The 14,425-nt window shown below is 37.9% G+C and overlaps 1 protein-coding gene across 1 annotated transcript in view; it reads left to right on the forward strand.

Moving 5' to 3' along the window:
- Window positions 1-14,425, forward strand: part of LOC110026871 (protease 2) — a 68,981-nt gene that overhangs the window by 38,117 nt on the left and 16,439 nt on the right. Inside the window, exon 6 of the mRNA XM_020728063.1 lies at window positions 2,758-2,916. Coding sequence (XP_020583722.1) covers window positions 2,758-2,916 — 159 coding nt within the window. The remainder of the gene's footprint in view (window positions 1-2,757; window positions 2,917-14,425) is intronic.

Below are 14,425 nucleotides of genomic sequence, written 5' to 3' on the forward strand. Positions count from 1 at the left end.
ATTTATTTGCACTTAATTGTTCTCCTTCATGGAATCAAATGTGATCCTCACTTAGAACTCATACTCCATTTCCCGGATCATATATTTCACAATATATTTTAACAATTCAATTGGTCAGATCGAAAAGTAAATTAAGTTCGGTGTTGAAAAATCATCACAATTTATTTTATATTTTAATATTGACACATCCATATTATCTCTTCATTTCACCATATCTCAGAGTAGGGAGAAAGATAATGTAAACTACTCAGAGCTCATGATAAATATACAACAAAACACAAATTTCATATATAAAAGAAAATTCATACAACACTAATAAACAAACAAAAGTTATCTGAAACTCTTTCTCAAAGCAAATCACTTTTAGCCTCTTCTAAGAAATGAAGGAAGAAGAAATTTCTCACTTTTCACATTCTACAACACTCTTAGAGAAGAATTCACATTTAATCTCACCACAAAACTTTAAATTATAAGAACAATGAACTCTAAATGGTTGAGGAATGTGTTATGTGTAGAAGGTTGAATGGAGGGGATAAAATGTCAGGAAGAGTCTCTTTTTTTTATCAATTTCGGACCCAAATAAAGCCTAGTGTCGGTTCTCCAATAGGTGCCTCCAAAAACTCTTCAAAATGAGTCCAGATTCGTCGAATCTTCCAGAAATCGTGGCTGAACCGACATTGGCGTCGTCAGCGTTCATTCTGGCGCCGTCAGCGCCAGTGTCCCGCAACTTAATTTGTCCTCTCTGTCAAACAGCGCCGTCAGCGCTGCTTCTGACGTCGTCTTCGCTGAACAAATTTTAACATCTTTATTTTTGCTCCAAATTTCATCATTTTTGCTTCCTTTTTGCTTTAAGTCCTAAAATTCAACAACCTGCAAGAAAACATAAAAATACCTTTCATTAAAGTGTAATATCACCAAAATGGAGTATAAAATATGGGTCTAAAAATGCATATATTTTTGGTGTATCAAACGCCAGTATATTATTCGATTTCTTATAGACCCGCATGCATATTGAATTATTTTCCATGGATTACTGTAATGTAGAAGTTTGATTACTCCTGGGTTATTTTTAGATAACTCATTATGTTGCTTTAATATTACTTTTAGATTTTAAACTTTTGAGCAAGATGAATAGAAGATGAACAAATTTGTATAAAAGACGAGAACAGCAAATAGAAAGGTTCGACTGTTCGTTCCGTTTTGGTTAACTCCAAGCCCTCGGCCGGTCGTGATAGTTTAGTTGCAACAAGGATTTAACTTTAGTAGGATTTAGTAATTTGTTAAATCCACCTCCTTGTTGGATTTACTAAATCCTGATTTAACATGAATCAAAGACAAAATTCAAATCAGAAATCCAAAGTATCATAAATCCATGGAACTTACATTTTTTTATGCTTGGCTGGAGTTAAAAATTCCGACCAACAAATCCTGTTAATATGGCGCTACCAAACACCTCCTAAATTTCTTCAAAACCACGACATCCTCAGAGCACATTGTCTCAAGAACTCTATAACAATCAAGTTCATGCTATAGATTTTGCAACATATTTTTTTTGCAGCAACAGTCTTTACTTTAACTTTATACACACGGGCAACATTTTTGGCCTTTGAATATTTTTGGTGAAGGGCACCCTAAATATCTTTTGTAGAGGTAAAAAACATACATGTATCATTGATTTATGGAGTCATTGAACTCCATGGCCATGACATAATCTTGAAGTCCTTTTCATCCCATGTATCAAAATTCGGATCAGCCTATTCTGGTGCCGCGCCAAGATGATGCTAAATTTTTGCTTTGCCTCTTAGATGAGTACGGGCTAACCGGGACTATTTTAGGTAGTTTTGACCGTTGAGTCTATAAGAGTTGTGTATATTCTGCAGTTAACCCGGAGAAGATGTGTTTTTGGCACTCCTTTATCAGATTGAAAAAGAGTTGTTTGTTTTAACAATCTCAGAATCACGTATTTGTAAAAATAGCAATTGCGATGTCACCACACGAAGAAGAGAAAAAGAACGTTGGCAATGAAGGCCAACAATAAGTCAGCAATGAAGGTATAAAAAGTACTAGAGGTGTGGAAACCTGAAGCTCTGATATCATGACAAAAAATGCGGAAAGAAATTCATATTTCTTTTTTCATCAAGCACTCTAACTAATATATATACATTGTACAATAAATATTTATAAAAATTAGGGAAAAAGAAAACAATAAAACTAAAAAAATCTTTTCCTAAATTGGATCCTAATATCAATGGATTTATTTTGGTCTTAAACTAGATCCCACACCAAGGAAATTATTCTATTCCTAAATTGGATCCTCGTATCAAGGGATTTATTACATTGTTAAATTTAAACTTTCTTAAATTAAAACTTCCCTAAAATAATTTTCCATTTTCCAGCAGTTTAATCTATGAGCACTCCTTAGTTTGTAAGCTGATCTACCGTATTGATTTGGGCAAGAAAGTCGATAAATGATTAGTTTTATGAAAATGTCTTTCTTCATAAAAAATGCTACATAATGATTCATTGAGCCGACCCATATGGTTGGTTAAGGTAAATAATGATGGTATACGTGTATCACTTCTAGCGATTAGTGTTTATACAAGTATCATTACCAGCAATTAGTGTAAAGTAACGATATGTGTAGTTTCTTTACTTTCGATTCATTGGTCAGATTAATTTTTTGTTTTGATATATTTTTGGCTGAAATTCATTCAAAATTTACTGAGAATTGTAATGACATTTTTCAGTTTTATGCAGGTATTAGGTGGCTTTGAATCATCTAATTATGTGACCAAAAGAGAATGGGCTGTCGCTTCTGATGGCACCAAGATCCCTATTTCAGTTCTATACAATAAAAACCTTGCGAAGCTTGATGGATCTGATCCTTTGTTACTTTATGGATATGGTTCATATGAGGTAATATAGATTTTTTATATTATTAGTTTAAGCTTAGAAGTACTTTTAACAAGTACTATGCGGAGAATATATATTAGGCACTTCTCAACATTGGCGCACAAATTTGACCATCTTAACTATTTAGTTCATTCTTTCATGATGTTTTGCCACTACAGAAGTTTTATCGGTACTTTTTGTTTTATTAATTGAATTAACTTTGATTGTTCCTTTAACTCAAAAGTAGGTTGAACCCAGGACATTTATAAGGTTATATGTAGGGGCTTTTACATACATAGCACCAATTTCTTATGTATTTACATATCTAACACCTAAATTTTACTTTTTTTAAATTTATACCACACAAATCTTTCATATCACATTAAAAAATACCACTTTTTTAACTTTTATATGGTGAATAACGCCTTTTCATTGATAGGAAAGGTGATATCTATGTATTGAAATTTAGCTGTTAGATATATAAATGCAGATGAATTGAGTGGTATGTATGTAAATCTTTCTTATTTGTATTGTTCAGGATTTCTTTGTGTTTAAGCTGCATTTTTCTCTCCTAGGTTTATATAATTAATATTCCAGAGTAGTAGGAATACATTACTGTGCAACACTTGTTCATAATTAAGCTGTTTTGATTTTCCAAAGTCCACAAATAAGGATTTCTAGCGAAACTCTCGTTTTCTTATTCGATTAAATTCGTAATACAAGTTCCGTTGTTCCTTTAGCATGAAGTTCAGAACCTTGTTATCTGCTTGAATACCTGTATGTTTACAACATCTTTACAACACGTTTATTTTTGTCTTATGAAGTGTTTTAATGAAACTCTAAAGGCTAAGGTGAAGCCAAATGATTGCAAAGGAGCATTTGACAGTATAACGGATTCAATCTTATGAAAGTGATGAAGGAAGCTTTTGACCTCTAAACATGTGCCATAGAGTCCCTTTTACTCTTTTCAATATGCATTCATCCGTATTCACACTTTATTTTGGCCAGATTGCATTGCTTTGTGCATCCAGCGTATTTGGTTGTCCTTTTTGTTCATTCTTTGCGCTTACAGAACAAGCTTTCTCCTTGCACCATTCAACCTATACATCTAAATAAGTATTGTACTAAAAATGGATATGGATATTATAATCTCTTACCCAATGCTTGTATACTTTGATCAATGAACACTAATTTCTTTTCTCCCTCCTCACCCATACCCTTCAGTGTGACTAGCTCTTCTTTCACAAGCTCCTATGCTACTATCCGCTTCTCTAAAAATTTACTTACAGAGACCTTGACCATCTATCACAACAATACCTCCTTTCTTTATTAGATTTGACCGAGCATTCTCTTGTTAATAAAGTATTTGATCTTCATTGCCAATTATCATATGTGAAGGTAATAAACACGAACGTTCATTTATCTCATTCCCTCTTATATTTTATTTTATCATTTATCCCGTTTAGTCTCATTCATTTGCCTTTCATCTTTATCAGGTTTTAAGTATCAGGAAGCACTATAGAATCATTTAGGGAAATAAGCTATTGATATTGTGCTTAAATCAATTATTTATCGATGGGTATTAAATGTCAAATTTTATTCTGATGTATTGAACTCTCAGTGCAAAGCACTGTTGGTTGCACGGATCTATGGATTTACCATTGGCACATTATCATTGCTTGCCAGGCTTAACTAAAATGGATTTATTTTTTATCATCATTCTATGAATGGATGTAAGCAATACTTCTTCTGTTGCGATCTTAGTGACGTAATATATATGAAGTAGTCACTTTGATATGCTGCTCAGGAGGAAAATTATATTTTACTTGGGAAGGTCATCTATGAGCTTAAACTAAGCCTACAATCTTAGTTTGAAAATTCTTGTTCTTTTTTTAGATTAGTTTTCTTAGTATCACTATAGATCATTCCATCTTCGCTAAGCATGCACCATTAGAGATGGTTGTATTGTATTTTTATGTTGATAATATTTTACTTATTGAGAGTGATAAAAGAGGTCATCTTTGAGATAACATATTTGTTGAATTCTTTTAGGATGTGGGGTCTTGTATTATTTGTGAGTAAATATAACCCAAGAGAAACCTGTGTAAAGAGGGTGAAGGAGAGTGTGTATGTTCTCGAAGCTTGAACTATACGCTTTTACGATGACCCTTCCTCCGAAGGAGCGGAGGAGGTGATCTAACAAGTTGAAGAGAATCAACAAGAGGTAGGGAGACATCCCGGGTTGTAGCGTGAGATCTCCCCCAAAAGGCCAGGAACAGGGTCCTCTCGGGATCTCTTTTTCCTCTATTTATACATGTTTATGAAAATAATATTAAAAGATAATCCATGGTGTATCAGTTAGTTCATGGTGTCTCAATGAAAAGATCCCGACGTAGATGTCAGGCGGCTCATAAATGAGGATGTGTCATATGTCAATCCTCGATATCAACCTTGACTTTTTGCTTTCTATCAATTACATGGATCATTTTTGAGACAAACTCGATAGATGAATATGATTGGTCAATCTGGTAGTTGAATGCAGATGTCAATCTGCCAGACCAGTTCGATGGGTTTGTCCATCGGGTTGGTTGGGCAGGTCAGCTCAATAGTTGGTATTAGATCGCTTACATATTGGCGAGCGAGGTTAGTAGATCACCTCAGCAGATTATTCCAATAGTGGTTGTAACTTCTGAGTAGATGGGCTTATTAGTGTCATGATGCTTGCTAGACATCTTCTGATTCTCTTATTGTTTCGACAGGTTACTGCAAGAAGAATGAGAGAATAAAATATATTTGTTTCTCATGTCACAGTTATTGAATGCACTCTTTTCATGACGTGTAATTGCTTAGGATGTATGATAGTTTTTTTTATAAGTTTTTGGTGTTCTTTGAGAGTCGGATCATGGGATGCTATCGAGGTATCTGCAACAATCACAAATTGTGCTCTAGGATGATTCTGTTAATATCCCAATCTAAAGTTAGTCGAGGCTTGAGGCTTACCGTATCGAGTTCTGCTTTTTACTATCTTAGGCATTGTAATTCGCTTGCAGGTGTAGTCTTTTTTTTTTCCCACTGTCGAATTTAGATTGTCCTTTACCTCGGGGCCTTAGTTATCCTTAAGGGAATTGTCTTTTGAGTCTCAGTGGAGTGGTCATATTGTTCTTTGTTTGGGTACTTTTGCCCTTCTATGAAGATTAGTCATGAACTAATAGGTTTTGCAGTTTTCAGCCTTCTCGCTCAATTTGGATATTATGGCTTATGTAAGAAATATAATCAAAATTAGATAACTTCCCTGTGTTGAGGGGGTTGCTGACGTTACATATTCATTATGATTGATATTTTTGTCAGGGAATAACTATCGTATGATTTGAAATCATATCAGGATGTGAGCTCTGGATTCTCGATGGAAAGCATTGTTATCCTGTCAAGAAAAAGGAAATAAATTATAAACTTTTAAGATCCTTAACTTTAGTAGTTATTTAATCTTGTCAAGTTTTAACTCCTTGATGAGGTTATAAGTGCGTTGTGCGAAATTTGTGGATGTATTATATCAAAAAAGATGCTCCTCATTTTTGATTCGAGGTCTCTATCTTTTGATCTTCTACAATGAGGAAGCTCATTGTGTCGAAGATAAATGTTTCAATAGAGTCGATATTGGCGGTCAACATTCACAAAAGATGGGATACTGTGTTTGAAGAGGATGAGTCGAGGGAGGAGCGTATCAATGTCAGGTGAGGGAGTAGAGTTGAAGAGATGATTCTTCTTGAGCTCCCCGTGGAAGATGTTTATATTAAGGATCCCTTTTTAAGTGAGATGAGAGAAGATGGTTCGAAGGATGTGGCGAAAACACTTGTATCAGAGGTTGGTCTGTAGGGAGATGCCCTTGGTTTGAATGATCCAACGGAAGATCAATCTTTTGACTTGTATGGTGAGCTGAAGGAAACCAACATCATGACACCTCCTCAACTTAGCTCGGGCGGTAAGGTTATCTTATTTCAAAATAGATCAAGATCTAAAAGGTTTAATAAATTTCAATGTGATATTTTCTTGTCCTGCTCCAATATATATATATATATATATATATATATATATATATGTGCTCGTATATATATATATGCTGGTTGGCCAGTGAGTTTACTAAGCTGCTGTATTCGATGGTCCTGTTGGGGTTGAAGATGAATGTATCGAAGAACATTTGCAGGCAAGAGAGGCTCATAATAATTGTAGTATTGATCTGTCTTCAAAAGGTAACATAATATCTTCTGGTAAGGCCTAGTCATCTTTCATGGCCAACTATGATCTCTTTTTTTCTTGCTATAAAATGAGAAGTACATGGCCCTGAGCAGGAAACTGTCGATGTGGAACCGTTTCTGACATTGGCTATAGCTTCTACTTACTACCCTTTGGAGGGAGACACTGCTTTGGTTTCTGGGGAAACATTTACGCTTGCTGATGAAGTGTGAGCTCCCGCTAATCTGACAGTAATCAGTCTATGCAAGCAGAAGGCATAATACCATCAGATATAAAGCCTCATAGTCGATAGAGATTGATGTCAAACGAAGTACTTCGCCTGAGTTTCTTGAGGAAATGTTGAAAGGTAAGCTCGACGTCTTCTTGGTCGCTAAAAAATTTCTTGAGCCTTATAATGATTGAGTAATTGATATTGAGACTTCATTTTTGGATGCAGATGAACAGACAAAGTCTGGTAGTTTGTCTACTAAAAGCAATCCTGGCTCTTCCTTCTTTGTCTGATGCAAGTGGAAATGAGTCTTTGCTGCTGGTAGCGGGTTGCAGAACGGACGACGCGGGGCCTTCGATGCCTAGAGGTAGCACAATGATCATTGTATTAGGTGAGGTAGATGAGGAGCAAGAATGGTCTTTGTGTCATCAACAGGAGGTGCTCGTGCAACTTGCCTAGTTGGCATACACATTCAAGAGCTAACAGATGATTCTCAAGTGTACCAGCTGAGTCGGTTCCCTAAGGACAACTTGCAAATCGGTTGTAAGGCTGAAAAATCCCATGGAGTCTCAGAGGGTTATGGTTGAGGCTCAGCCGAAAAGGCAAAAGCCTAATGTGGGGGCAAAGGCAAGTTACTTCTCTTGCAACTTATGATGGAATACCGCGGAATGACTTCGATTTATAGGTTCACATTGTTCTAGTTAATCAAGATAACATGAAGACAATGGTCGATTTGACTCATGAGTAATGGTGATTGAGTGAGTACTCGAACACGCCTTATCAGTTGGGTCTGGTGATCTGTTCATCGCAGCTGAGAAAAACGACTGTTGATCTAGGCTAGAGATGTGCATCTTTCTCATGACATCTTTTTGGCAATGGGCATACATGATGAGCCAATCACATCACACCCTCCTCTTGGACTTCCACCAATCAGAGCTTGCCCAATCAAAGTTGAAGAAAGTTGTCCTCCAATATATTGATTAAGGGACAACAGACTAATATGGCAGCCTTGAAAAAAAAAATCGCCTACATGCATGCTCAAATTGTTGAGAATCTAAAAGAAATGGCGGCTGGAAGGAGGCAAATAGTGGAGATGGAGGCTGACATGGCGAGGCTGCAGAAGGAACTGACTGAGGCCGCTTCAACCATGAATCAATACATTAGATGAAAAAAACTATTTGTCTAAAGATATCGAATTTGGAGAGTTGATGAGTAGGGCGGAAAAGAGCTGCAAACTTGCAAGGGGCCTATAGGATGAGATTGTCGATTTAAAAAGGTAGCTCGAGGGCCGGCTAGTTGATGATGAATTTTTTGACACCCTTATTTAAACTCCGGTGTATGAGTAACTTCTGGTGGATTTTTATGTATATGCAATGGGAGCTTGCACGAAGATTTTTGGGGATACAAGAGTTTTGATCCTTGAGTGGGAGGACGTCAATGCGTTTTGGATCTCACTAATGATATGAACGCAATAGAGGCCAAGGCAGATGCGACGTTCAAAACGAGATAATTTTTTCTTTTTGATTTTTGTATTTGTTGATCAATACACTTTAAATTTATTTGATTTATGAATGTTATCGACATGATATTAATTTTGTGGTGGCCATGAGTACTTTTGATTGTTACCCATTTATTTTTTTTAGGAACGACTGCTTTGTGTATGAGTATTTGAACCATCGTATCAGTTATGCCTTTTGTGTATTTCTGTTTTTGCCCTTTGGTTTGGAATACAAATAGAGAGAACTGTTCAAATTAGCGCATGCTTTTTGTTCTCACTTACGTTGATTTTTTTGAAGCGCTATTGTTTGAAGACGGTCTTTCTCTCCTCGTCTATGCTCTCTCTTTAGCAACCATAGCTTCTCACGATGATTTTTCTCTCGAGATGGAGACAACCATCGGATGGAGAAATGCAATGTAGAGTTTCTTAATGCGGATTGCGCGATTGGGTTTGTTTTGGATGCTCATACCTTGGCGGATCTGCAAGTGAATAACGTTTTCAACAATTCCGTAAATCTTCGGCTGGCCAAAGTTGACGAGACACCAAATTTCGTCCATGAGCGAGGGAAATGTTGTTATTACGACTATTTTAGGCTAGGATTTTGATTTCATTTGTTCGAGGAACTGACATAAATGCTTAACTTTTATTGGTAGGTGATTGCCCATGTGCAACCTAACTCGATAACGATCACAATGTCCTTGATTATGTTTTTGAAGTTCTCAAAATTGCTCTGGTCTATGAACGTTTTTGAAGCCTTCTTCGACTGAAGGCCTATTTCGGTGGAAGAATTATCTTTGCTCCCTTTGGGGTGAGTATTTCTGGTTTGGAAAGTATGGTGCAGGATTAGAACACAAGTTTTGCCTCGTTTGGAGTAAGGGTGAGGCGGGATACCTATCTCACCTAAGTCTTATGTTGATAAGGGGGTGTTGGGTATCTCCAGGTTTTTTTTCAGCGGATTTATTCATCTATGAGGGTCTCAAGGACAAGTCCTTAGAATTAAAGTCTTCACAGTGGCTAGCTATCTTAAGAGGATGCTGCTTGGTGAGTGCTCTGCTCATTGGCGGGCTATGCATGATTGTTGCTCAGTCTTTCAGAGATCTTAGTGTTGTGTTTTATTTTTTTCTTTTTAATTTTTCAGGAAAAGCATCTAGGCCTCTTTTCGAGTTTCTAGTGGATCGGGAGCTAGCAATGATCAACAATCAAGAAGGTGAGGCCGAAGCTCATTTCATATTTCTTGATGAAGAGCAAGACGATGAAGACAAGATTCCTCTATCTCAACTTGTGAGAGGTTTTGTTCGTGTGAAGGGGCAGACTATTTCTACAAGACATTGAAAAAATATATTTTGCTTTGGATATGCTATCCTCCACTTAGGGGATTTTCGGCTCTCATACAGGTCTTATTACTTTGGGAGCTTTTGAGCTGTTCCTATAAGGCTTTTTTTTTTCTTGGGGGCCTCTGATATTCTTGGGGGAGTAGTCAATAACCTCCATCTAAATACATTTGATCTTTTAGTATTGATGACTTTCATCTTAGCTTCCTTTCACGTGCAAGAACTCGATTGCTCAATGTGTAATAAGAGTTTGCCAGGCCAATGAGATGTTGAGGTACTTAGTTTGTCAATTACCCTCTAAGGGAAAAGATCTCCGGTCCGAGTTTGACACGCGAAGTATAGCTGGTAGGATTGTAGAGTTTTGCATTAGAATATTTCTGTTTTGATGATCCCTCTTGAAATCCATAATTACGAAATAACATATTGATGGTTGGGTCGTGGACCGATGAATATTCTCCCAAGTTGACTGGTCAATATCTTCGTGAAAGTTGGGTATGATAGGCTTCATTTGGTGGGACTTATAGAATGTAACGTATTTGTTAGTTACAGAAAAGATAATAATTGCATTGAATAATATGAGCGGGTGAGTTTGTCATCGATTATTTCTCTTTGCGTCCCTTTGGAAACGTCGCATCACTATAACTTCTTTGGAAAATTATTCATCCCTTTAGGCTATAAATAGCTCGAGGATATTTTCTACAAGACTTATTACACAATTTTTTTGGATATCTCTTCTAGATAAAAGATTTAATGCGTAAAATCCCGACTGTTATAGGGGTCACAATAGTAGAAGAGATGAGTTGATTGGCTTCCCGTCTGTATTATTCTTCCTCTGATCTTCTAGTTCGTTGATATTTGAATGAGGGGGCCTCTTGCTCATTGAATCTAGACATCAGATTGTTTGGATTCATCCAACAATAAGTTCCATATAGGGTACTTGGTGGGGTTGTACTCGATGAAGGATACAGACGAGATGAACTTCACTAATTTATCTTTCAATGGGAGAGGACAAAGCCACTGTCTCTGAGTTCTGTTGGCGGCTAGTCGTTCTTCTGAAAACTATATTGAGATGTCTCAAGTGCCTCGTTTTCATCACTTTGGTGAACTTTCTCTTGGGAAGGCCAAATTCATGATGAGGCTAAGTCGCTAGCAAAACTTTGTAGCGTTCTCAAGCCCTTCGAGCAGGTACTGACACACGGCGAATCTTGTGACAACTTTCAATGGTAGGAGCCACAGATCTAATGTTCCAAGGTTCTCTGATTTCTTGGAAGGCTGAGAAGCTTGGTTTTCTGATTTCTCTAAATAGATAGAAGAAACATATTTAATATTGTTGCTCTTTACCTGTTGTAATCGATGTTTTGTAAAGAGCAACCTCTAATATATATATATTATACTTCTTCTTTTATCCTATGAATAAAAGTTCTGATCTCTTCGAGTTATTTTGTTGTTTTTTTTCTATTAATGTGCTTTCTTTACTTTCCCCGTGCATCTCTCAATTGGACATTGTTAATGATTTTTTTTCCATCTTTGGGTGAGTTCCCCGAGTCCTATATGAGAGAAGCTTCTCAGGTATTTGCTCGTTTTGGTGTCTCCTTCCGTATATGAAATGCACGAGATAAGTACTTTGGGGCTTAGATTTACTTATTTGTGGATGCTTAAGCTAAATATGTTCTTAAGAAATTCGTTTATGAATCCGATCCACAATAAGCTTTTACTTCCTTTTAAAAAAGAACTTCCTTCGGGTAGGCACAATATTTCTTGGTTTCCAGGAGATAAGCTCTGGTTTTCATCGGGGATGCTCTCTTGAAATAGACTTTATTTTGAATTGCTTCCACCATCTTGACCATTAGAACTCTCAATAGAGTTCAATTTTGTACTTCATGGTTAGGAAGCGAGAGCTTATTTTATTAAGTTGGCCGTTAGTCAGGATACCGGGCTGGAATTCCTCAGTGGTATACTCTATCGGTTGCCCTGTGATCTCAGGGGGCGGTCAAGCGTTTCCATAACAAGAACAGTCGGAAGGTCGCAAATCATGCCTCAGTTTTCACCCTTCGCTTTGAGGGGCCTTCTTCTGCGGGTGACGAGTGGAGGACTCTACTTTGGAGGAAAGGGGATTGGAGTTATACTCGGTCGATATGTGGTTGTTTTTAGCTCCAACCACTTGACCAATGTCTTTGGTCACTGCAAGCCCAACACATACCAGAAGAGCCCTTTTTTAGGCCTTGGCTAGGGCGGCATGGGCTATTGCGGGCTCCAAGTCTTGCACTTCCAACTTCTCCTTCTGAAAACGTGTGTTGAACTAGTGAAAGCTCTCGCTCCATCCCTATCAAATCCACAAGAGGGCTTGCGAGTTTTTTTGAGACTTTTGGGTGCTAGCAAACTGCGTCACAAATGCTTCCTTAAAATCAACAAACGATGTGATTACTCACTGCGGTAATGCATTGAACACCCGAGGACTAACTTCCTCAACGTGGTAAAGAAGAGATTGGCATTTCAGTCTGTCGACGATCGTCAATAAACACTCAGTTGACTCAAAGGAGGCTATGTGGTTGGTCGGATTAGTCCTCCTCTTGTAGGACTCCAGTCTCAGAATTTTGAACCTCTCTGAGTGCTCAACCTTAGAGATTTTTTGAGAGAATACATTCTCGGGTTGTCGGTGCACCTTAGTAAATTTGAACTAATGTCGGTCGATTGGTAGTCACATTCTCTTTCCAGGGTCGAGGGGACTCTTCAACTGTTGGGCACCAACCCTTCCTCTCGACGGTGCTGTATCTTCTACAGCCAACACATCTCAAATGACATCCAACATTTGATCCTTCAACACTTTGATCTACTGGTTCACAAACTCTTTATTGTACTATATGTTGCTCGTTTCTGTTATGAGTTTCTTCTTTGTGGGATGCTCCTCATCTTGTTTGTGGCATGATTCACGCTCACTTGATTCGCTAGCGCTGCCACTTTTTTCTACTTAATGATGACTTTCTTCTTTCTTTCACCTTCTGGGCGGTATCGCTCCTTCAATCTACTGAAGGCAACATGAAGTAGATCTTTGCTAGGGATGACCTTGGAGATTTGACACGTTCTCCATTACAAACGCTCGGAAGTCGAGTGATTCAAAGTGGAAGGGGTGCAAAGAAATATAGAATGTAAAGCGTTTTGTTACGCCTTATTTATAAGGATCAAAGGTGCATAAATCAAGAAAGTCTATTTATTGAATCATTGATTAATACTAAATGGGATCTACTTTTGCATTAAATTTTCTTATCTTATCCTAGTATCACTTTCAAGAAAATAATTGGGGAACTAAAATATGTATATAGAAAATGTGTCAGCGTTGATCCTGAGGTGATCTAACAGTTCAGAAGAAAAAGTATGAAGGAGGGTATGCCAATAGAAGATTATGAGGCTCACTTTTTCGACCGAATGAAATTTTCTGAGTTAAAGCCAGTGAGGCCAATGCCAATCGAACTGCAAGACAGACCAAAGATGATTGGAGGATATAAGAATGAGCAGATCCAGGGAAGATCCGGTTACTTAACATCTTCAACTATCCCAGAGACATCTATAGGCCCCTCACTTCAGGGTCAGCCGATCGATTGTTGTACCATATTAACTGATCGAATCACACTGACCAAGCTCAGCCGACCAAGATGATCTCATCTAGTTGAGTGGATCTCAGTCGATCAAGACAGACCAAATTGAGCTTAGTCGGCCAACCCAGAGAGCAATCAGACGATAAGCTAGTAAAATACCAAGAATACCCTGTAAAGCTCTGCTGACCTCATTTTTAGTGAGGTCTAGTCTTTCTCTTAGGATTTAGGATCTAGCCTTAGGGGTCTCCCGGCGACTATCTTAGAGCCTTAGAAATGTGACCCGCCTGTTCGACCTACTTCCGTCCCCTTTTGGAGCTTCGCGTGTGTGGTATCGACTTCTAGCACTTAGAAGGATGAAACCGACATGAGGAAACCCAAAAGGGATTCCTGTAGGACCTTTCTGAGCCTTAGGGTGGCATTCTGCACAATTTGCGCTCCCGCGCGCACAAACTTTGCAATTCAGAGAGTCGACGCGTCCGATCGCCACAATTCGCATCGCTTGCACTGTTATTTGTCGAGAGCTCGAGTAAACCTTTTGAGACGATCAATCGCGGGTCGAAATTATGTGAAATTTGAATTTCGACGCATTTTTGACCCGATTGTCGACAACGCCGTCCGAGCGGCCCCGGATGATAAAGCGGACTGCACCGGC

Source organism: Phalaenopsis equestris, unplaced genomic scaffold (genome assembly GCF_001263595.1).
Source record: "Phalaenopsis equestris unplaced genomic scaffold, ASM126359v1 Scaffold000002, whole genome shotgun sequence".
Classification (NCBI taxonomy): Eukaryota; Viridiplantae; Streptophyta; class Magnoliopsida; order Asparagales; family Orchidaceae; genus Phalaenopsis; species Phalaenopsis equestris.